This window comes from Bufo gargarizans, chromosome 9 (genome assembly GCF_014858855.1).
Source record: "Bufo gargarizans isolate SCDJY-AF-19 chromosome 9, ASM1485885v1, whole genome shotgun sequence".
In the NCBI taxonomy this organism is placed as follows: domain Eukaryota; kingdom Metazoa; phylum Chordata; class Amphibia; order Anura; family Bufonidae; genus Bufo; species Bufo gargarizans.
This window is the reverse complement of record NC_058088.1, coordinates 78,629,424-78,655,041: the sequence shown is the minus strand read 5'-3', so window position 1 is coordinate 78,655,041 and position 25,618 is coordinate 78,629,424. Positions and strand designations below refer to the sequence as shown.

The 25,618-nt window shown below is 44.4% G+C and overlaps 1 protein-coding gene across 1 annotated transcript in view; it reads left to right on the top strand.

Annotated features, from left to right (window-relative positions):
* The window catches only part of NRK (Nik related kinase), a 334,012-nt gene that overhangs the window by 286,562 nt on the left and 21,832 nt on the right, over positions 1 to 25,618 (top strand). The window contains exon 31 of the mRNA XM_044306320.1: positions 14,903 to 15,042. Coding sequence (XP_044162255.1) covers positions 14,903 to 15,042 — 140 coding nt within the window. The remainder of the gene's footprint in view (positions 1 to 14,902; positions 15,043 to 25,618) is intronic.

Sequence of the window (25,618 nt, the reverse complement as noted above, 5' to 3'; positions counted from 1 at the left end):
AAAAAAAAAAAAGGAGGAGTAAGAGTATAAAGAAGAGCGGATAAATTTGAAAAAAAAAAAAAAGGGGAAAAAAGAAGAAAAAACAGGAACAAACAAGAAGGGAAGGGGGGGAGAAAAAAAAGGAAAAAGAAGAAAAAAAAATAAAAATAAAAAAATAATAAAAAAAGAGAGCGAAGAATAAGGTATATATACCCACTGTATATATACTTAAAGGGAGATAAAGAGGCGGAACAAGGGAGGGGAAAAAAAAAAAAAAAAGCAGGAATAAGATATGGCTCCAAAAGCTAGCAGGCGCTCGACTGATCTCCTGAGTCAGAAACACGGGTCTAAAACCGTGGAACTAACAAAAATAGACCAGTTCCTGAGGTCTCCGAGGGTTAATACAAGGGGCGGACAAAAGGAACTTGCCACAAAAAAAAATGAGGAATCAGAGATGACTGAGTTGGAAACACAAAATGCCGCTAGATACCCCGAAGAAGAAGACGGTATAATGGGGGAAGTTATCCCTAATGACAACTCCTCTCCGCTAGAAGAAATACTGCTAGCGGTTAAACAGAACGGGGATTTAATACAGGCGGTTACAACCCAACTTGGGTTTATTCAAGTCGATGTCGGACTAATAAAAGATGATGTGTCCAAAATGCGAGACAGAGTCAATATCCTTGAGAGCTCAGTCACTCTGATACAGAATGAATCCAAAAAAACAAATATGGAAGTCTCTACATTTAAAGCAGAATATAATCTTTTGAAGAAAAAACTAGTGGACCTTGAGGATAGGTCACGAAGATACAATGTGAGAATAATTGGGATTCCAGAGGGTGTGGAAGAGAAAAATCCAACTCAATTTATACAGAAGCTAATCACTGAGAACTTCGGGAAAGAGTCATTTTCTTCTTTATTTATGATTGAACGAGCCCACCGGATCCCAGGGGGAAAACCAATCCCAGGGAGACAACCTCGGACATTCCTTGCCAAGCTATTGACCTCAGGGGACAGAGATACCCTCCTGAGAAGGGCGCGGGAATCCGCTCCGGTTGTATTTAATGGGACTAAACTGGCCTTTTTTCCCGATTTTTCAAAAGATGTACAAGAAAAGAGGCGCACATTTATGACCGTCAAAAAGAGATTAAGAGAAAGGGATATTAAATACTCTCTTATATTCCCAGCCAAATTGCGTATTGTTTATGACGATAAAAAAATTTTTTTTGACACCCCGGAAGAAGCTGAGGATTGGCTTGAGCGAAACAACCGATAACTTGACTGGGATATGTTCTGGCGGGAATAACCAGTACTATAAGGGGCTTATACCCCTAAATGTATTCTCCTGTGTGCCCTAATGGGGGTGGCTGAGTGGGGGGGGAGGGTGGGAGGGATGGTCATAGGAAAGAAATCTACTACAATATGTGGTGGATTGCTTGTAGGAGGGGGGTGAGGGGAGGGGGGGGGGTGGGGTTGGGCTGTGGTGCGTCAAAGTAGGTGTGGTTTCCCTTATTTTAGTTTTTTTTGTCTTGTTCTTCCTCTTTCTCCGGTTTTTCCATCTGACCACTGTTAATGACGCTGACTAGAATTCTTGCTTGGAATATACGTGGTCTGGGAGATAGAGGTAAGAGACAAGCGATTTTTGATTTAACTCAGGCCCACTTACCAGCAATAATTTGCTTGTTAGAGACCCACCTACTGAGGAGAATACTAGAGTGCTCGACAGGGGATGGGCTGCGCACACGTTTCATTCCACCCTCTCCAACTACTCGAGAGGTGTCACGGTGTTGATACACAGACTTATTGATTTCGTTTGTGAGGCATCCTCTGTTGACCAACAGGGGAGATTTATTTTCCTATATTGTAGGATAGGGGGGAAGATATGTATCTTGGCCTTTGTCTATATCCCACCGCCGTTTTCTCTCTCGGTTCTTAACTCTCTTCTACTATTCATGGATAAATGGCCAGAATGTCCAACATTGATTATGGGTGACTTTAACTGTGTCATCGATCCTCTTTGTGACAGGGTTTCTACGAGAGCTAGGAGTGATAGTCCGCTCCGGGGGTCCCCCCTGGCACGGTTCTGCATGGAGACTGGATTTGAGGATGCTTGGGAACATCTGAGACAGGGGAAAAGGGCTTTTTCATGCTCTAGCAAAGCAGGTAAATCATTGTCCAGAATAGATCTTGTATTGATTAATAGTAAATATGTGAAACTCATAAAGCGAATGAAATATGAAACAAGGTCAATATCAGATCACTCTCCGATACTAATTGAACTATGTCTATCTCAGGAAAGATATATACCAAAATCTCCCTTTAGATTAAATCCCTATTGGTTATCAGTTATAAAGACGCATGAAGCAATGCGAAATGATATAGGCCGATTCTGGGATATTAATTATGGTTCAGCAAAAATTCAAGTAGTATGGGATACCTATAAGGCGTATACGAGGGGATTGATGGTTAGTAATATCGCGAACCTTAGAAAGGAATATGGAAAAAAACAGAAAAATCTAGAAGAACACGTAGTGTTGGCGACAGAATCCTTCCATATGCACAAGACGGAGAAGAATAGGGAAAATATGCAAAGAGCCACACAAATATATGCTAAGTTTTTATTGGATAAGGCCAAACAGAACCTTTTTTTTAAGGGGCAAAAATACTTTACAGAGTCAGGGCGACCTGGTAAACTCCTCGCTAGAGTAATCTCCAATCAACAACCTAAAAAACATATAGATAAGGTCCGATTGAGTGATGGTAGGATAGTCACTTCACAGGGCCCGGTGGAGAAGGCCTTTCTTGATTACTTCGTTGATCTGTATAAAGCTGACTCCAACATTACAGATGATAAGATAGATCTCTATTTAGATAGGATCAAGTTTCCAACTATTACTGAGATGCAAAAGAAAGCACTAGAATTGGAGGTCTCAATTCAGGAACTTGAGGGAGCTATTAAACTATGCTCAACTAACTCCACCCCTGGCTCAGACGGGCTTCCATATGAATTCTATAGTAAATATGAGGACTGTATTCTTCCCAGACTGTTGGAGGTCTTTGCTGAATCAACAGAGGAGGGGATGCTTCCAGACTCAATGATGGAGGCCATAATAATATTAATTCCAAAAAAAGGCAAGGACCCTTTAGATTTAGAATCCTATAGACCAATTTCACTGCTTAATGCAGATGTAAAGCTTCTTGCGAGGGTCCTGGCTACAAGGCTCTCCAGGGTCATTTCCTCCATTGTCCATCCTGATCAGAGCGGCTTTATACAAAACAAGGGTACACACCATAATCTACACCGACTCTTTTCTAATATCCAGGCCCCGGGGGGGACTGCCCGCTCCATCCTGTCATTGGATGCCTCTAAGGCCTTTGACAGGGTGGAGTGGCGCTTCCTCTGGAAGGTTCTTGCTAAGATGGGCTTTGGGGAAAAATTTATACGTACTCTTAGGTTGCTGTATAGATCCCCAAGGGCAAAACTGAGTCTCAATGGAATTCTGAGTAGTAGTATTGATTTAAACAGAGGCACCCGACAGGGTTGCCCACTATCTCCCCTGTTATTCGATATTTATATCGAGCCCCTTGCGTTGGCCATCAGGCAGGATGACCAGATTAAAGGATTCGGTACCCTAGGAACACAGGACCGCATCTCATTATATGCAGATGATGTCCTGTTTTTTATAGACCATACGGAAACCATTCTTCCTAGGATTATTCAAATGGTTAACGCATTTGGTGAGGTATCTGGTCTCCGAATAAACTGGGCAAAAACTAGTCTGCTCCCAATAGATCCCCTGCCACAAAAGGAGGTTCCTGCTACACAGTTGGATATCGTTGATACTATTCAATACTTGGGTTTGACTATATCGCCTCGGGTTGAAAATTTTGTACAACTCAATCTGATCCCCACAATGGTAAAGATCAGAGCTAAAATAGGAATCTGGCTGAAACTTCCCCTATCCAGAGCTGATCGAGTTTCACTAGTTAAAATGGTGATATTACCACAATTTCTTTACGTGCTCAGGAATACACCTATTTGGATACAAGACAAACATTTTAAACTCATGGAAAGAATAATTAATGATTTAATATGGAGAAGAAAGCGAGTGCGAATTAAGCTGGAATACTTGTATAAATCAGTGGAGTGGGGGGGTTTAAATCTCCCCTACTTTAAAGGGTATTTTATTGCAGCCCAGCTATTGAGGTGCTATGAATCAGAGGACAGTGCACTCCTGGGGAAGTTGGTAACTAGCCACGCTCATAACAATATTTTTACCTTGTTGGAATCCGGGCTTTTGAAGAGCTACGAGCAAGGCTATAAAGAGACTATAAATCTACTCCTGAAAGTGTGGGGTACAACTAGGACATGGTTGAAGGTTAGGGGTTCACTCACATTTACGCCTCTTTGGCATAATTTTTATTTACAAAGGTTAGATGATATTGCAGCTGACACATTTTGGCAGAAGAATAAAATATTATATATTTCACAGGTAGTTAAAGATAGAGAAATTAAATCCTTTACAGAAATGACACATAATATAAGAAATCTCTCATGGTTTAGGTATTTTCAATTGCGATCTGTACTATCCAGTTTGGACGATAAACGTCTGCTGGATATAGATAATTTATCTTTTCTGAATGATTGGGTAGGGGGTACACCTCTTAGAACTAAGATTTCCAATATATATAAGTTATTAATTAAGGCACGGTTTAGCGATACACAATCACCAGGACAAAAAGCATGGGAAGCGGACTGCCCGCATTTGCGAGTAGAAGGGTGGGAGAATATTTTTGGGAATCTGACTTCAGTATCCCAGAACTTTAACCATGTTCTAATACAATTTTACATTTCCCATAGACTATACATTACCCCCCTATGGATGAATAAATGCGGGTTGAGAGCCACGTCCAACTGCCCCAAATGTGATATTGTAGGAGCAGACTTCCTCCACATGATTTGGACTTGTCCAGAACTTGTAAAATACTGGAATAGTATTAATAATTGTATTATCCATAAACTAAAAATTCGAATTCCTTTTGAACCACATGTATTCGTGCTTAACGACTTTTCCAAATTAAAAAATCACAAGTATCAAAAGATCTTTCTGAGCAGAATATTGATGTTGGCTAGAGTTCTGATCAGTCGGACCTGGTTTGCCCGATCCACTCCAGACATAAATATATGGATAAATTTAACCGATAAGGTAAAAAACTACGAGAAAATTATATATAAATGGAGGGAAGTTGAGGACCAGTGGAATAGGATATGGGGTGGCTGGAAGATTGACTAATTGAGGTCATGTTGGTTTGTTTATGGGGGTCCTACTTTGACGCACCACAGACTAGGGGGGAGGGAGGGGAGGGTTTTTTCTAAATGCAACCAAAAGATGAACTGTAAATAAATAAAGTTGCCCAACCGGCGAGAATAAATGAACAATGCTCGCCAGCTACCACGGTAATGAAATATATAGAAGGAGGAGGTAGCGTAATCTAAGACTTAGCGTTTAATAGATATATAGTTAAAAAAGACGGACATAACACAAAATACCGAAATGATGTGCACACCAACAACGTGTCACAAACCACAATGTACAAAGTCACCATAGGAAACCACATTTATATGGTAAAACCAATGTGAAACAAGGTAACACCATACTCAAAATCAGGTATACGTTCCACGGAGAGCCATATATAAACTGGAACAGTCTTACCGGTCGTTGACGGTCATCTGGGTATGGTCGCGAGGTCCCAGAAGACAGTGTTACCTGAGGAACAGGGTCCCGGATGAGGCGAACTGTCCCTAGAAAGCCCTACCAGGCCTATAGAGCCCTATGACCTGGTCAGGGGCCGCACGTAAGGGAACAAAAAGTTACAAAGTCCCAAGACAACCCTAACTACGGGTATACAGTGACGGAATCACTGCAGTGCGTAAAATCCCTACGCGTTTCGTCTAGAGGTAAAGGCCCCAGACTCATCAGGGGATAAGGGGCTAGCATGTAGAGGAGTGTGTCCTTATTAACTGCTGTCACAAACAGACAGTCTATCAACAATAAGCTAGAGTACTGAGGAGGAGACTTGGTCAGAGCCACTGAATAGCGAGTCGCTAGTGAGATTCAGGTCCTATTCCCTAATGATAGGGGTCCCTCTGTCCTAGTAGCTGTGGGTAAGGGGTAGCGTATAGCAACTCCCTGTGCGCGTGTGGCGGCAACCGGCTTGTATCGCCGTCCACGATTTAAATGTGCATCCTAAAGCGCGCGGGCCCCGCCCCCCGGGGGCGTGGAATATGTAAAACTGATGATCGCGTCACCAGCCTACATAGAGAGGGCGTGTGTGGGGGCACGGCTAGCGCTGACGTGCCGGTGATGCCTTATTAGGTAAGGCCAAACGGCGCGTCACTGAAAGGGGCGGTTACTCCAAAGGGAGTGTGCGCATCCCTCGGGCATTAGAGGAGACTTAGAGAGGCGGGTCTCGCTTACAGGCGGCGACAAACCTTTTTGAATGAAGAGGATGGAAGTGTAATCGGTGCAACACAAGTATATAGATATATAGATAGAAACGCTGATGATGTTGTCAAAATGAATAGCCACAAAAACACACATACAATACAATAAGCCTAGAAGGTATTATTAATTCACCGGCTACTAAGCATGGAGTACGGTAACTACACATAAGTAAGGGTGGAAGTAATGACCCAATCCTGCGCTAAATACATGGCCGAAAACTAGAGGATGTAACAGTTAAATGAAGCAACCGAAACTCAATTGTTCATTGAGTCCGGTTGTTTCCTGCATAGATGTATTTCTTAGACATACGATCACTGACCTAACAACGCTTGAACCGTCTCCTTTTAGACACAATTGTAGTCGCGAGGAGAGGCGGGCTATTGGTGACCTTGAAAAGGAGACGTCCATCACTATCAAGCCATCCGATAAGGGAGGTAACGTGGTAGTGATGGACACCTCCACATACCGCTCTATGTGTCTCACCATCTTGAAAGATAGGGCTAACTATGAAACCATTTCCACGGATCCCACTGGACAATATAAATCAGAGCTTTGCGAGATTTTGTTGAAAGCAAAATTTAACCATCTCATTAGTCAGAATGAATTTGATTTTTTGTATCCTCCACATCCAGTGATGGCCACATTTTATTGCCTTCCCAAGATTCATAAAGGGGTGTCACCCTTGAAAGGGCGCCCCATAGTATCTGGGGTAGGCAGTTTGTCACAGAATTGTGGCATCTATATTGACCAATTACTAAGACCATTTGTTGAAAGTCTCCCCTCATATATCAGGGATACGGGTGACCTTTTGACCAAACTTGAGGGCATTTCGATTGAGGATAACTGGTTCCTCGCATCAATTGATGTAGAGGCCTTGTATTCCTCAATACCCCACGAGGCAGGCATCTTAGCTATCAATCACTTTCTGAGGGCAAGGGGCCAACAGTTTTTGAGCCATAATGAGTTCATCATTGAACTTCTCCAGTTCGTACTGACACGGAACTGCTTTCTGTTTAATGGCACGTACTTCCACCAGCTCAGGGGCACTGCGATGGGCAGTTCGTGTGCGCCGTCGTACGCTAACCTGCTCCTGGGCTGGTGGGAAGAAACCATGGTATTCGGTGATCCCCCGATGACTGGCCTCACCGATGTAGTAATGTGGTCACGCTTCATAGATGACATTTTCGTCATCTGGAGCGGGCCAGAACGGTCATTTAAGGAATTCGTAGCCTGTCTTAATAACAACCAGATTAATTTGCGATTCACATCAGTTATTGAGAAGGATCGCCTACCATTCCTAGACATCTTGATCCATAAGGGCTCATCTGGACAAATTGAGACCTGTATATATCGTAAACCGACATCTACCAATTCCTTGTTAAAGTGGGAGAGTAACCATCCAGGTCCCCTGAAAAGGGGCATCCCCACAGGGCAATACTTGCGTCTTAGACGTAATTGCTCTAGTGACGCGGAATTCATTAATCAGGCAGTTGACCTACGCAGAAGGTTCCGCGAACGGGGCTACCCAGACAAGGTTCTGCGCACAGCCTTCCAGAAAGCTTTAGCCAAAGAACTTACAGATTTACTCCATGCCACCGGCCACCCAAAGGGTGAGACTACCAACATTATGCGTGTGATTGGCACATTTGATACAGCAGCGGGCCAAGTCCGCAGTATCATTGCCAAACATTGGGATACCCTCCTCATGGACCCAGACTTAGGCGACGTCCTCAAACCCTACCCCTCCATCACGTATCGGAGGGGCAGGAATTTGAGAGACCGTTTGGTGCATAGCCACTTCGCCGGAGCATCCAGCCACAAGACCTGGCTGGGTGGTCCTGTGAGGGGCTGCTTTAGGTGCGGCAGCTGCAGTTTCTGCAATTTTGTACAAACTGGCAAGTCTTTTACCAATTGTAACAGCGGGTATAACCATCATATAAATGGCTTCATCAACTGCCGCACCGCAGGACTGGTATACTTAATCACTTGTGATTGTGGTACCCAATACGTCGGTAAAACAAAAAGAGAGTATCGCCGCCGTATTGGGGAACACCTAAATGATGTCCGAAATAAAAGGGACACATCGGTGGCAAGACATGTCAACGATTGCCACCAAGGTCTGAGAAGTGTCTTGAAATTCAAGGGCATTGAAGCAATCACCAGACCCCCTAGAGGAGGGGACTGGGATAGACGTATCCTCCAGAGAGAAACATGGTGGATATACAAATTGAATACTCCCAGTCCCAACGGACTCAATGAACAATTGAGTTTCGGTTGCTTCATTTAACTGTTACATCCTCTAGTTTTCGGCCATGTATTTAGCGCAGGATTGGGTCATTACTTCCACCCTTACTTATGTGTAGTTACCGTACTCCATGCTTAGTAGCCGGTGAATTAATAATACCTTCTAGGCTTATTGTATTGTATGTGTGTTTTTGTGGCTATTCATTTTGACAACATCATCAGCGTTTCTATCTATATATCTATATACTTGTGTTGCACCGATTACACTTCCATCCTCTTCATTCAAAAAGGTTTGTCGCCGCCTGTAAGCGAGACCCGCCTCTCTAAGTCTCCTCTAATGCCCGACGGATGCGCACACTCCCTTTGGAGTAACCGCCCCTTTCAGTGACGCGCCGTTTGGCCTTACCTAATAAGGCATCACCGGCACGTCAGCGCTAGCCGTGCCCCCACACACGCCCTCTCTATGTAGGCTGGTGACGCGATCATCAGTTTTACATATTCCACGCCCCCGGGGGGCGGGGCCCGCGCGCTTTAGGACGCACATTTAAATCGTGGACGGCGATACAAGCCGGTTGCCGCCACACGCGCACAGGGAGTTGCTATACGCTACCCCTTACCCACAGCTACTAGGACAGAGGGACCCCTATCATTAGGGAATAGGACCTGAATCTCACTAGCGACTCGCTATTCAGTGGCTCTGACCAAGTCTCCTCCTCAGTACTCTAGCTTATTGTTGATAGACTGTCTGTTTGTGACAGCAGTTAATAAGGACACACTCCTCTACATGCTAGCCCCTTATCCCCTGATGAGTCTGGGGCTTTTACCTCTAGACGAAACGCGTAGGGATTTTACGCACTGCAGTGATTCCGTCACTGTATACCCGTAGTTAGGGTTGTCTTGGGACTTTGTAACTTTTTGTTCCCTTACGTGCGGCCCCTGACCAGGTCATAGGGCTCTATAGGCCTGGTAGGGCTTTCTAGGGACAGTTCGCCTCATCCGGGACCCTGTTCCTCAGGTAACACTGTCTTCTGGGACCTCGCGACCATACCCAGATGACCGTCAACGACCGGTAAGACTGTTCCAGTTTATATATGGCTCTCCGTGGAACGTATACCTGATTTTGAGTATGGTGTTACCTTGTTTCACATTGGTTTTACCATATAAATGTGGTTTCCTATGGTGACTTTGTACATTGTGGTTTGTGACACGTTGTTGGTGTGCACATCATTTCGGTATTTTGTGTTATGTCCGTCTTTTTTAACTATATATCTATTAAACGCTAAGTCTTAGATTACGCTACCTCCTCCTTCTATACAAAAGATGAACTGACTATATTTATATTTATCTACATTTGGTTGGGTCACTAAGAATTGAGGGGTTGTAAAAAATTTTGCTGTTAATGCTAAAAGAAAAGAGAAAAAAAAATAATAAAAAAAAAAATCTAAGGCAGTCATTTGTGCCTATCAGGAATTGCACAATAAATTCCATTATATGGGCTGTTTATATTCAAAAATTTAATTTCTCGTCCTTTCATTTCTCCAAAGAGCTATCAGCATACTCACGCACAACCAGGGTTCAGTTCTAAGTCTGCTGTGATGTCATCTGAAGTCTAACTGTAGGGGACTTTTCAGTTTAATTAGTTTTCACAGGCCATAATATGACCTTCACAACTTTGTTTAACAGAGGGCAGCAAATGAATTGTGAAACATGACACATGGAAATAGAAAAGCTCTGACCGTCATTAGGATTTCATTTACACACAAGTCGACCCTTTTAATTAAACATCGCTCATTACTTTAACTGCTGTGTTCTTAAACTGATAATCTCAAAGCCATATTTAATTTTCCTCTGAAATCAATCTATTAGTTATATATGTATCTAATGCTACTGCAGTGAGCCCAGGGAAAGTGGGTGGAGGATGGGAGTAGTAGTAACTCTGGCAATGGTAGCTGTACACACGGACCACACACCACCCTTCGATGCTTCATAGGGCAGTGACAGGAGGGCATATAACCTTTTTTCCCTGATATTGGGGTTCCTGTCTGGTCATGAATGGGTTGCCCCTGTTTAGGTGTTTTGGCAGGGTGCAAGGCAGGATTGTGGATGGACTAGCTGGCAGATGTTTGGGGAGTCAGTAACCAGGCCAGTGGTAGTAAAGTGCAGGATAGGAGTAGTAGTACTCGGCTATTTCCGGCACTCCCATAGAAATGAATGGAGCGATGGCGCACTTTTCCAACCAGCCACTCCATTCATTTGAGGGGGGCTCTACACGGCATATTGCCCCCGTTTTCATGATCAGTGGTGGTCCCAGGACCTCCACCGATCTGATAGTTACCAGGAATACCTCTTTAACTTCATATACAGACAAGTCATGTGCCTGCAGCGAAGGGATAACGTTTGCATCTATCACACACTTTCTATGACCAGTGAGAAGAACATTTGTCTGCGCAGCCCATTCTCCAATGTAAACACGAAAGTTCAGCGATAAAAGGCGGCAAGAGGCTCTTTATTCAGTCAATATTTGACTTTTCCCTTAGAGATCATGCCTAATGTTAATCAATAGCTTAATCGCTTTCAACCTTCTGGCCGTCGTTTGCAACCATGTTTCCCGTATCCGTCTGGAGGGCAGACGTGTTTTACTATCTTGTCGGCTGTAGTAGTATATACACGTGCCATGTTTTATCAGGGTTTACAGTCAGCTGTAATCTCCCATGGATGCTCAGACTCTTTTTATTTTGTTAGATCAATTTGCAAGAATACATTAGCAGATTAGCAGGGCAGGCTTTTGATTCTGAGCTTCTTTCATATGACAGGATCTCTATCTGTACAAATCCCAATGTGCTTTAGTCAGTTATGGCAAAATAAATATTGTGTGTGCACGTGAAACTCTTAAAGGCCTGGTCTTAAAGATACAATATGTGCATTATTACAACCACTCTCCTCATCTCTCCTGAAGCCACTTTGCAATTCCTATCTTTCGTGTATACAGCTCCTATACAAACCTATGTGTTTCCATGGTTACAGATTACAAACAACCCCTAATACTTTTCTGTTCCTGCTGTTCTATTTTTTGATCCCCGCATATATCCACCTTCTTAACATTTTACACTGACAGTTAGTGATGAGCGGCAGGGGCTATATTCGAATTCGCAATATTTCACTAATATTTTGTAGAATATTCCTCATATATTTGCGAATTTCGAGAATTCGAGATTATTTTATTGAATGCGAAAAATCGGCAATGTAAAAATTATGTAATGCTAATTCGTAACGCGAAATACAGGCGCGGGTCACTTTGGCTACATTTTTCAAACTGATAGAAGCTTCATGAGTTTCTCCTGAGACTGGAGAGAATAGTTGGCACGGCAGAACATTACAATAGCGTTATATGCAGATAGAGTCAAGTGCTCCAATATATTTGCGATTGCGCTAATCGTTAGTGATTAGAATATTTTTTCGCACTGCATGCAACTTCACATTTTAGCAGGTCTGACTACATTGCTTCCTTCTCATTGGTCCACAAGCAAGAAGCAGAGAGGAATCATGTGTTTAGATGGAAAAAATGCTGAATATTCGATATAACGAATATATAGCACTATATTCTAAATATTCGTGAATTCTCAAATTTGCTATTCGAATATTCATGCTCAACACTACTAACAGTAAAGAGCACACGGGGCAGGCACTGAATTGGCATTTGGAGAAGCGCTAAAGTTGGCACCTCACAGTGTATCTGCAATATATGTCATAGAGATCTAATAGTTGGAGGCCACAGGCTGAGTGAGGAGGTGTGGACACACAACTCTATATTCAAGTCTATGGGCATTAAGCCCCATTCACACGACCATATTTTTGGTCCACATCCGATCAACATTTTTTGCGGATTGGATGCAGACCTATTCATTTCAATAGGTCCACAAAAAAGGCGGAAACGCTGTCCACATCGGTATGTCCGTTCCGTAGTCCCGCTAAAAAGATAGAACATATCCTATTCTTGTATGTTTTGCGGACAAGAAAAAGTATTGTTACCATGGAGCCACAAAAAAAAAAAAACGGACGCCACACAGACGTCATCTGTATTTTTAGCAGGTCCGCATTTTGCGGATCGCAAAATACATATGGTCGTGTGAATGCACCCTTATAGAAACAGCCAAGCAGACCTGCAACTGAATGTTTACCCTGCAAATTGCCAGACCTGGTGGAATAGGTGTCAGGAGACCTATGTTCTCCTACTAGGTGGGGGTCCCAGTGGTTTATTCCCCACCTATCAGATATTTATGGCATATCAATACATTTTCTAAATGGAGGTAAACTTTAAACAAATATATCAATTTATGGATTGATACATTTTTTTTTGGGGGGGGGGCTATGCTCCTAATTATTAAACTATTGATTGTTAATATTTTTGTACATTTATATCTATTTACATTTATATTATCTAATATTACCTACAAACATATCAGTATTGGAGATTATAGCATCAGGACATCATTTGCATGTAGGTTCCCCTGTCTAGTATTATTGTTCAGCATGGCTACCTGATAACCTTTCTAGGTAAGCTTTTTACGACTGTTTCATAGTCAGGATGAGTTTTAAATTTACAGTGAAAAATGAGCTACAAATATTCATGTGTAAATGCAGATACCATACATAATGCCCACATCAACCCTGTGAAAGGACATTCCGTGATGTGATCTGAACATGGCATCAGGTGCAGGTCTGTAGATGTCATACTGAGTTCGTATGCCTCATTACACTCAGCTGCTCTACGCTGTTGGCCGCACCCTCTAAAGTATTAAAAAGCATGGGCAGATCTTTATATTTGACCTTTCTTCCCTCGTGCATGTCTTCTCATCAATTGAGTGGAGGCTTTTAAGCTGATTTTTCTTTTAATCCATTACAAAATAATTTACAGGGTTAAAGTAATAAAATGAAAGTAGTCAAATTTCAACATGCTGCCAACAGTGAAACAAGATGGGAGATTCAGTTTGTGTGATTTTCATAGAAAATATGAAGCATCAGAATATTGCTTGTAAAATATTAGAGTATCAGTGCTGCTTTTCAGTTGTAATATGGCTTTCATGTTCAGTGCTCTGAGAGAGGCAGGAGTAGCTGCATAATTTAGTGTTTGGCCACAGAGTTGTTCACATGCAAATAACACAGTGAGTTAAAGGGCTTCTGTCACCCCACTAAAGTGATATTTTTTTTTTGGGCTAGTGAAATTAGTTATATTGCGATATATGACAATATAATTGTGTTACTTACTTTGATCCAGCAGTTTCTGCAAAAAACGAAGTTTTATAATATGTAAATTCGGTCTCTACCAGCAAGTAGGACGGCTACTTGCTGGTAGCTGCTGCAGAAAACCGCCCCCTCGTCGTGTTGATTGACAGGGCCAGCCGGGATCTCCTCCTCCGGCCAGCCCTGTCGGCATTTCAAAAACCGCGCGCCTGTGTTCATTCGGCGCAGGCGCTCTGAGATGAGGAGGCTTGTCTCCTCAGAACTCCCTCAGTGCGCCTGCGCCGATGACATCACCAAAATAGAAGACGTCATCGGCGCAGGCGCACTGAGGGAGTGCTGAGGAGACGAGCCAGAAGCCCTTTAAAGAGGTTGTCCATTTTTAAGAGGAAATCGGACAACTCAAGGGATCAACCTAAAATAAAGAATAGATCATTACATACTTGACATATCCCGCTCCCCAGCTCCAGTTTTTCTGGCAGGACTATGTCTTTCCGTCTGCAGCAGTGACGTCACGTCAACAAGTGACCACTGCAGCCAATCACTAACCTTAGATTTGCACCAAAGAAGCCAGTGATTGCCTGGCATTTTCATGTGTTAACGTGATGTCACTGCTGCAGACGGAAAACACAGCCCTGCTGGAAGAGGAGAAGCAGCGCAGGATCTTGCAGGTAAGTAATCATCTATTCTTTATTACAGGTCAATCCCCTGAGTTATCGAGATTCCTCCTGAAACCAGACACCCCTTGAAATGCTGATGAAGTACCCAGTTTTGGTAATTTCCACACAAACTGTAATATATTTTGTTAAATTCCTTGGCAAATATAACCCACTGAAGAAATGAATTCTAATGTACTGTATATTGTAACTAGGAAAATGCAGCAGTCATATATTTAACATTAATGAAATATTTTATATACATTTATCATTTTCCAGCATATCTTCAGTCCAATCAAATCATGGGCTGGGGTGAGAAGGCTATTGAACTGCGTTCTGGAGAGACGGGAACTCTAGAAGGAGTGTTCATGCACAAAAAGGCACAGAAGTTAAAATTTCTGTGTGAAAGAAACGACAAGGTAAATCATATCTATGAATGATAGCAACTATTTATGTGCAGAATAAAGGAAATATATGATGTTTATAAGCACTCACTGCTAGGTTGTTACTCATGAGATGCATTTAGTGCAGTTTCTTGGAAGAATTATACAGGATAAGAAATGATTATTTCAAGTGAAAACAAATAAGATGAAAATATACATTTCTAGAAAACCAATAACTTAGTATTAATTGCTCCATCCATAGTGCTAACAAATAGATCACACTTTAGAGAGCATTTCTCTTTCTTTTAATTCTGTTAAGATCTTTCTTGACTCGTTTTTTTAAAGAGGACCTGTCACCACTCCTGACATGCCTGTTTTAATAGCTACATGCATTCCCCACATACTGTAATAACAATTCTGGAACATCTATTCTTATTTCTCTATGTTGTGCCATTTCAACTAGAAGTTCAGAATTAATTGCTAGCAGTCTGCAGTAAGGGTACAAAGGGGTGGTAACCAGTTGGGGGTGTTTACCTGCTGTAAGGGTTTGCTCTCTCAAGCAGGGCGGCGGTGACAGATTCCTTTGCAGACAAGAGGATTAAAGTCCAAATTGATGCTTTATTTTATGACAGTCCGGCAATTTACAGGCAAACCCAGTTATAATTCACTAGGTACAGTGAAGTTCCAGCACCACAAAACATAAATCAAACTAAATAAAATCCAGTTTCTAGCTCACCTATTGAGCGCAGGTCACACACAGAGAATCCGGCGTCTCTAGCCAACAAGGCAGCCAGCTTCCCAGAATTTTCCAGGCACAACTCTCCCAGACTGACAGCCTGGGATGTGCTTTTATTCCCTCCTAACGATATCATCTGGCTACACCTGGGGATCCCCTAGGCTAGGGGAAAATCTGCCCTGAAATGGGGTGGACTGGGGAGGTCCCACTACCAAACCTACCTTCCCAGTCCAAGTAAAATCCAGCCCTTGAATCTTTAACAAAACTATCTCAGCAACCTACACTTTGTTGAAACCACTTTATATTTTCTGGATTTTACTTACCTTACCCAGTTGAGGAACCTGAGTGAGATATACACCCCTTCCAAGACTTTACCACATATTCCCCCCCCCCCCCCCCACCCCGCCTCTTCTCCAGACCGGAGGTCTGGTCACTTTCGGCAACCAGTGTATCCTGGACAAAGCACATGCATTTCCCTGCAATTTCCCCGGCCTATGCTCAACCTTGAATTAAAAATTTAGCAGGGAGAGAAACCACCTGGTCACTCTTACATTTTTCTCTTTGTTTTGTTTCATCCAGCTTAACGGAGCATGATCTGTCACCAACAGAAATTTTCTACCCAGCAGGTAATATTTAAGTGACTCTAGAGCCCATTTAATGGCCAGACATTCTCGTTCCACTATAGCATAATTTTTCTCTGCCAGGGTCAACTTCCTGCTTAGGTACATCACTGGGTGCTCCTCCCCATTTATCACTTGTGACAGGACCGCTACCAAGCCTGTATGAGACGCATCAGTCTGGACCAGAAACTCCTTTCTGAAATCCGGGCAAATGAGCACTGGTTGTTGACAGAGGGCAGACTTTAGGGTCTGAAAAGCCTTTTCTGCCTCTGGGGTCCACTTCACTATTACTGACTTAGGGCCTTTTGTTAAGTCAGTGAATGGTGCTGCCATCGAGGCAAAATTTGGTACAAACCGGCAGTAGTACCCAGTTATACCAAGGAAGGCCTTTTTTCATTAAGGGCCTAGGCCAGTTTTGTCTTGCCTCTACTTTATTGACCTGGGGTTTAACCAGCCCTTTACCAATAATGTAGCCCAGGTATTTTGCTTCCTATAGCCCTACTGCAAACTTCTCAGGGTTTGTGGTTAGGCCAGCATCACTAATGGAGTCTATCACGGCCTGCACTTTCCAGAGGTGACTTTTACAATCAGGTGAAAAAATGACCACATCATCAAGGTTAAGCGGCAGCGTAGTCACGATGTGGCCTCAAGATTAGGTCCATCAACCTTTGAAAAGTGGCACGGGCTCCATGTAACCCAAACGGCATCACTGTGTACTGGAACAGCCCCTCATGAGTGTAGAATGCCGTCTTTTCTTTAGCCCCAATGATATCTGCAATAACCCTTTGTAAGGTCAAGGGTCGTAATGTACCTTGCTTTCCCAAGCCTCTCAATTAGTTCATCTACTCTGGGCATGGGGTACGCGTCAAATTTCGACACCTCATTTAGCTTCCGAAAAATCATTACAGAACCTCCAAGTCCCATTGGGCTTCGGGATTAATATAATATGTCTTGACCACTCACTGGTAGATTCCTCAATGACCCCTAATTCAAGCATGCGCTTTACTTCTGAGGATACCGCTTTTCTGCATGCTTCTGAGATCTTGTAGGGCTTTATATTCACCTTACTGTGGGGCTCAGTTCTCATGTAATGTTTTATCAGGTGGGTACGGCCTGGTAGGTCAGAAAACCTCCTTCTATTTTTCTGCAGAAACTCCTTTACTTTTTGTTTTTGGTGCCCTGATAATGCCTCACTAATTTTTACTGGGGGAATTGGCTGCAACACATCCTTTATCATGGTCTGTGTGGCCACCTGTCATGGTCTTACCTCCTTGCTGTTCCCTTCGTTTGACATGTGCTGGCGGCCATCTTGGTTTCTGGGTTTTCTTGTAGCCTCCCACCCTGCGGCTCCTCCTTCCCACTGGGAGGAGCTGGATGCCCAGCTCATATATATAGGAGGTCTGTGGCTTCAGTTCCTTGCTTGGTCCTCCTGTGTTCACATGCTTCCAAGACTGCTGCTGCTTCTGGTTCCTGATCCTGGCCTCGTCTGACTACCCCGTTGGTTCCTGATCCCGGCTTCGTCTGACTACCCCGTTGGTTCCTGATCCTGGCTTCGTCTGACTACGCTTCTGGTTCCTGATCCTGGCCTCGTCTGACTACCCCATTGGTTCCTGATCCCGGCTTCGTCTGACTACCCCGTTGGTTCCTGATCCTGGCTTCGTCTGACTACCCTTCTGGTTCCTGACCTCTGTCTCCGCAAGACCCTGCTTCGGTTTAGCCATCCGTTTGGACTTTGCTTACGGCTTGCTCTTCAATAAAACCTTCTTATTTTCCACTTATCTCTTGTTGTACGTCTGGTTCATGGTTCCATGACATTAGGACCAAGCCATGAATTCCGACGGTACAGGGCAATCCTTGCTACCTTCGCTGGTTGCCAGACTTGATCAGCAGGATCACCTGTTGGGTCGGTTCGCTGTGGCGTTGCAAACCCTGCTTGAACGCACGGCTCATTTAGCTTCCGTTGCCGATGGGTCGGTTGTCGCTCCTGGGCCCGCTCCTACTGCCGCTCCGGTTGTTGCGCCAGAGTCTACCCTGACACCTGTTGCTGCGCCTGTGGTGTTTCGGGGTATGACCGGTTCTGCCCCCCTTCCACAGCGCTTTGGGGGAGAGCCAACTCAGTGCCGAGGTTTCCTTAACCAGGTGGGCATTTACTTCGAGTTGCTGCCACATGCCTTTCCTACTGAGAGATCAAAGGTGGGCTTCTTGATCTCGCTGCTCTCGGACAAGGCCTTGGCCTGGGCCAGCCCTTTATGGGAGAACAACAATCCGGTGGTTGCCGAGTTTTCCGGTTTTGTTGCTTCTCTTCGGAAGGTATTCGATGTGCCGGCTCGTGCTGCCTCTGCTGCGAAGCTCCTTATGTCCATCAGACAGGGTTCACGATCCGTAGCTGAATACGCCATTGAGTTTCGTACCCTGGCAGCAGAGGTGGGCTGGAATAATGAGGCTCTGGTCGCTGCTTTCTCTCATGGTCTCTCGGATGCCTTGAAGGATGAGGTTGCAGCTAAGGACCTACCAGTGGAGCTCGAGTCTCTTATTTCTTTCCTGATTTTGATTGACACCAGACTCAGGGAGAGACCTTCCTTTAACCCCTTAAGGACCGAGGACGTACCGGTACGCCCTATTTCCCGAGTCCTTAAGGACCGAGGACGTACCGGTACGTCCTGACTTAAAATCTGCATTCCGGCGCCGCGGGGGTTAATCGGAACGGGACGCCGGCTGAAATCATTCAGCCGGCATCCCGTAACAATGCAGGGGGGGGTCATTTGACCCCCCCGTGTCGGCGATCGCAGCAAACCGCAGGTCAATTCAGACCTGCGGTTTGCTGCGCTTTTTGCAGTTTCTGATCCCCGCGGTCCCTGACCGCGGGGATCAGAAACTTCAGAGTGCCTAAAATCAATATTGCGCACCCCCCCCCTGCACCCCTGCATGATTTGATGGCGGCGGGTGGTGCAGGGGGGGTGTCGCAGGCGGTGGGGGCGTTGCGGGAGGCGGGCGGTGCGGCAGGCGGGATCGCGATCCCCCGCCCGCCTCCCATTGCATAATCGTTGGCGTCTAGTGGGTTATACCAGGGTGCCAGCACATTGCTGGCACCCTGGTATAAACGGCTGACATCGGTGATGCGATGTCAGCCGTTTAACCCTTTCCATGCAGCGGTCCGTACGGACCGCTGTATGGAAAAGGTTAACAGCGCAAGGAGCTCCCTCCCTCTCCGATCGGGGGGCTGCTGTGCCTTTGCAGCCCCCCGATGGGAGAGGGAGAGAGCCCCCAGAGAGCCCCCCGAAGCCCCGTCCTCACCCTTCCCCGTCTGCGAAGTTGTGACAGACGGGGAAGGTTCCCATGGCAACAGGACGCCTGCTCAGGCGTCCTGCTGTCCATGGTGCTGAACAGATCTGTGCTGAAAGCATAGATCTGTTCAGTGTAAGTAAAATACAGTGCAGAAACCTATATAGTTTCTGTACTGTATTTTACAGACATCAGACCCACTGGATCTTCAAGAACCAAGTGGGTCTGGGTCCAATTTTTTTTAAAAAAAGTGAAAAAAGTTAAGATAAAATAAAAAAACATTTATCACTGAATAAAAAAAAAAAAAAAAATACACTACACATATTAGGTATCGCCGCGTCCGTAACGACCTGATCTATAAAACGGTCATGTTACTTTCCCCGCACGGTGAACGCCATAAAAATAAAAAAATAAAAACTATGAGAAAATTGAAATTTTGCCCACCTTACTTCCCAAAAAAGGTAATAAAAGTGATCAAAAAAGTCGCATGTACGCCAAAATAGTACCAATAAAACCGTCATCTCATCCCGCAAAAAATGAGACCCTACTCAAGATAATCGCCCAAAAACTGAAAAAACTATGGCTCTTAGACTATGGAAACACTAAAACATGATTTTTTTTGTTTCAAAAATATAATAATTGTGTAAAACTTTTATAAATAAAAATAAAGTATACATATTAGGTATCGCCGCGTCCGTATCGACCGGCTCTATAAAATTATCACATGACCTAACCCCTCAGGTGACCACCGTAAAAAAAAAGAAAAAAAAAGTGTAAAAAAAGCAATTTTTTGCCATCTTACGTCACAAAAAGTGTAATAGCAAGCGATCAAAAAGTCATATGCACCCCAAAATAGTGCCAATCAAACAGTCATCTCATCCCGCAAAAAATTAGACCCTACTCAAGATAATCGCCCAAAAACTGTAAAAACTATGGCTCTTAGACTATGGAGACACTAAACAATTTTTGGGTTTTAAAAATGAAGTTATTGTATAAAACTTACATAAATAAAAAAAATTGTATACATATTAGGTATTGCCGCGTCCGTGACAACCTGCTCTATAAAATTACCACATGATCTAACCTGTCAGATGAATGTTGTAAATAACAAAAAAAAAAACGTGCCAAAAAAGCTATTTCTTGTTACCTTGCCGCACAAAAAGTGTAATATAGAGCAACCAAAAATCATATGTACCCTAAACTAGTACCAACAATACTGCCACCCTATTCCGTACTTTCTAAAATGGGGTCACTTTTTTGGAGTTTCTACTCTAGGGGTGCATCAGGGGGGCTTCAAATGGGACATGGTGTCAAAAAAACTGTCCAGCAAAATCTGCCTTCCAAAAACCGTATGGCATTCCTTTCCTTCTGCGCCCTGCCGTGTGCCCGTACAGCAGTTTACGACCACATATGGGGTGTTTCTGTAAACTACAGAATCAGGGCCATAAATAATGAGTTTTGTTTGGCTGTTAACCCTTGCTTTGTAACTGGAAAAAAAATATTAAAATGGAAAATCTGCCAAAAAAGTGAAATTTTGAAATTGTATCTCTATTTTCCATTAAATCTTGTGCAACACCTAAAGGGTTGACAAAGTTTGTGAAATCAGTTTTGAATACCTTGAGGGGTGTAGTTTCTTAGATGGGGTCACTTTTTTGGAGTTTCTACTCTAGGGGTGCATCAGGGGGGCTTCAAATGGGACATGGTGTCAAAAAAACTGTCCAGCAAAATCTGCCTTCCAAAAACCGTATGGCATTCCTTTCCTTCTGCGCCCTGCCGTGTGCCCGTACAGCAGTTTACGACCACATATGGGGTGTTTCTGTAAACTACAGAATCAGGGCCATAAATAATGAGTTTTGTTTGGCTGTTAACCCTTGCTTTGTAACTGGAAAAAAAATATTAAAATGGAAAATCTGCCAAAAAAGTGAAATTTTGAAATTGTATCTCTATTTTCCATTAAATCTTGTGCAACACCTAAAGGGTTGACAAAGTTTGTGAAATCAGTTTTGAATACCTTGAGGGGTGTAGTTTCTTAGATGGGGTCACTTTTTTGGAGTTTCTACTCTAGGGGTGCATCAGGGGGGCTTCAAATGGGACATGGTGTCAAAAAAACTGTCCAGCAAAATCTGCCTTCCAAAAACCGTATGGCATTCCTTTCCTTCTGCGCCCTGTCGTGTGCCCGTACAGCAGTTTACGACCACATATGGGGTGTTTCTGTAAACTACAGAATCAGGGCCATAAATAATGAGTTTTGTTTGGCTGTTAACCCTTGCTTTGTAACTGGAAAAAAAATATTAAAATGGAAAATCTGCCAAAAAAGTGAAATTTTGAAATTGTATCTCTATTTTCCATTAAATCTTGTGCAACACCTAAAGGGTTGACAAAGTTTGTAAAATCAGTTTTGAATACCTTGAGGGGTGTAGTTTCTTAGATGGGGTCACTTTTTTGGAGTTTCTACTCTAGGGGTGCATCAGGGGGGCTTCAAATGGGACATGGTGTCAAAAAAACTGTCCAGCAAAATCTGGCTTCCAAAAACCATACGGCGCACCTTTCACTCTACGCCCCGCTGTGTGGCCGTACAGTAGTTTACGGCCACATTTGGGGTGTTTCTGTAAACAGCAGAGTCAGGGCAATAAAGATACAGTCTTGTTTGGCTGTTAACCCTTGCTTTGTTAGTGGAAAAAATGGGTTAAAATGGAAAATTAGGCAAAAAAATGAAATTCTCAAATTTCATCCCAATTTGCCAATAACTCTTGTGCAACACCTAAAGGGTTAACGAAGTTTGTAAAATCAGTTTTGAATACCTTGAGGGGTGTAATTTCTTAGATGGGGTCACTTTATGGAGTTTCTACTCTAGGGGTGCATCAGGGGGCTTCAAATGGGACATGGTGTCAAAAAAACTGTCCAGCAAAATCTGGCTTCCAAAAACCATACGGCGCACCTTTCACTCTACGCCCCGCTGTCTGGCCGTACAGTAGTTTACGGACACATATTGGGTGTTTCTGTAAACAGCAGAGTCAGGGCAATAAAGATACAGTATTGTTTGGCTGTTAACCCTTGCTTTGTTAATGGAAAAAATGGGTTAAAATGGAAAATTAGGCAAAAAAATGAAATTCTCAAATTTCATCCCAATTTGCCAATAACTCTTGTGCAACACCTAAAGGGTTAACGGAGTTTGTAAAATCAGTTTTGAATACCTTGAGGGGTGTAGTTTATAGAATGGGGTCATTTTTGGGCGGTTTCTATTATGTAAACCTCGCAAAGTGACTTCAGAGCTGTAGTGGTCCCTAAAAATTGGGTTTTTGTAAATTTCTGAAAAATTTCAAGATTTGCTTCTAAACTTCTAAGCCTTGTAACATCCCCAAAAAATAAAATATCATTCCCAAAATAATTCAAACATGAAGTAGACATATGGGGAATGTTAAGTCATCACAATTTTTGGGGGTATTACTATGTATTACAGAAGTAGAGAAACTGAAACTTTGAAATTTGCTAATTTTTCCAAATTTTTGGTAAATTAGGTATTTTATTATGCAAAAAAATTAATTTTTTTGACTTTATTTTACCAGTGTCATGAAGTACAATATGTGACGAAAAAACAATCTCAGAATGGCCTGGATAAGTCAAAGTGTTTTAAAGTTATCAGCACTTAAAGTGACACTGGTCAGATTTGCAAAAAATGGCCTGGTCCTTAAGGTGAAAATGAGCCCGGTCCTTAAGGGGTTAAGGAGAGCCTGCGGAGGCCTTCTAACAGATTGGCGCCTACGTTTGCTGTCCCACCCGTGCCTCCCTCTCCTCCCACGCCTCCTGGGGATGACTTGTCTGGGGGTGAACCCATGCAGCTGGGGTTTGCTCGCCTGTCCGAGGGGGAGAGGGTACTCCGGAGACGCGAGGGCCGATGCATGTACTGTGGTCTCGGTGGGCATTTTCGGTTGGCATGCCCGAACCGTCCGGGAAACGCTCGCACCTGAGATCTTGTCGGGGGCAGATCTTGGGTGGAGTCTCCTCGTCCCCGGTTTCCCGTGTTGACAAACCACTGATTACTGTTGTCCTCTCCTGGGTCGGGGGCTCGGTGACGACCCAGGCGTTGGTGGACTCTGGTGCTGGTGGTTTGTTCATTGATAGTGTGTTCGCTGCCGCCAATTCCATTCCTCTGCAGCCTCGAGGTTCCCCACTGGCTCTTGAGGCGATAGACGGCAGACCCCTTCTGCCGCCACACGTGACTCATGAGACCCTTCCAGTGGGGATGGCCATTGGTGCCGTTCACAGAGAGTCGGTCTGTCTCCAGGTTATTTCGTCTCCACACTACTCGGTGGTCTTGGGGTACCCCTGGCTCCAGAAGCATAATCCGACTTTCGATTGGAAATCGGCCGAGATCCTCTCGTGGTCACCGCAGTGTGGGGCTAGTTGCATCCATGGGCCTGTCAAGTTGCTGAGTACTTCCTCGGACTCTCTGTTGCCTCCTGAATACGAGGAGTACCGGGATGTATTCGATAAGGTGCGTGCGGTTGCCCTACCTCCGCACCGCCCATACGATTGTGCCATAGAGTTACAATCTGGTGCCGTTCCTCCTCGTGGCAAAGTCTATCCACTGTCGGTAGCGGAGAATGAGGCCATGGAGGAGTACGTGAGGGAGGCGCTTTCACGCGGACACATTCGCAAATCCTCGTCCCCGGCAGGGGCTGGATTTTTCTTTGTGAAAAAAAAGGGCGGTGAATTGAGGCCTTGCATCGATTACAGGGGTCTCAATCGCATCACGATAAAGAACGCTTACCCGATACCCTTGATTTCCGAGCTGTTCGATCGCCTCAAAGGGGCCACGGTCTTTACCAAACTCGACCTGAGGGCGGCATATAACCTGGTAAGGATCAAGGCGGGCGATGAGTGGAAGACCGCGTTTAACACCAGGACCGGTCATTATGAATCCTTGGTTATGCCCTTTGGGTTGTGCAATGCGCCCGCAGTCTTCCAGGAATTCATCAACGATGTTTTCCGTGACCTGTTGCAGCAGTGTGTGGTGGTCTATTTGGATGACATCTTGGTATATTCTGAATCCATGGAGGCCCACGTTCTGGATGTCAGACGAGTGTTGCAACGGTTACGAGAGAACAAGCTGTTCGGTAAGCTTGAGAAATGCGAATTTCACCGATCCCAGGTAACCTTCTTAGGTTACATCATTTCCGCTGAGGGGTTCTCCATGGATCCTGAGAAGGTTTCGGCTGTCTTACAGTGGCCCCAGCCCAGTGGTCTTCGTGCCCTGCAGCGCTTTTTGGGCTTCGCCAATTATTATCGGAAGTTCATCAGGGACTTTTCCATGCTAGCCAAGCCTCTCACGGATCTGACCAGGAAGGGCAGCAATCCCCAGGTCTGGCCGCCCGAGGCCATCCGAGCTTTTGAGGCTCTAAAGTCCGCCTTTGTGTCGGCTCCGATTCTGTCGCATCCCAACCCTGGGTTGCCGTTTGTCCTTGAGGTGGACGCGTCTGAGACGGGAGTAGGCGCCCTCCTGTCTCAGCGTAGAACACCGGAGGGTCCTCTGCTTCCTTGTGGGTTTTACTCCCGGAAACTGTCTTCCGCGGAGTGCAACTATCAGATTGGTGACAGGGAGTTATTGGCCATCGTGCAGGCCCTTAAAGAATGGAGGCACTTGCTCGAGGGCTCGGTGGTTCCGGTTCTCATCCTGACGGACCACAAGAATCTGACCTACCTCTCTGAGGCCAAGAGATTGACACCACGTCAGGCCAGATGGGCTCTGTTCTTGTCACGTTTTAATTACGTGGTCTCCTACCTACCCGGTTCCAAGAACATCAGAGCGGATGCCTTATCACGGCAGTACTCCGAGCTGTCCGGGGAGGAGTCGATTCCGACTTCGGTCATACCTCCGAATCAGATCCTGGCCGCCATTCGCACCAGCCTGACCTCTCCCCTGGGTGAGCAGATTTTGGCGGCTCAATCTGGTGCTCCCTCTGGGAGACCCAAC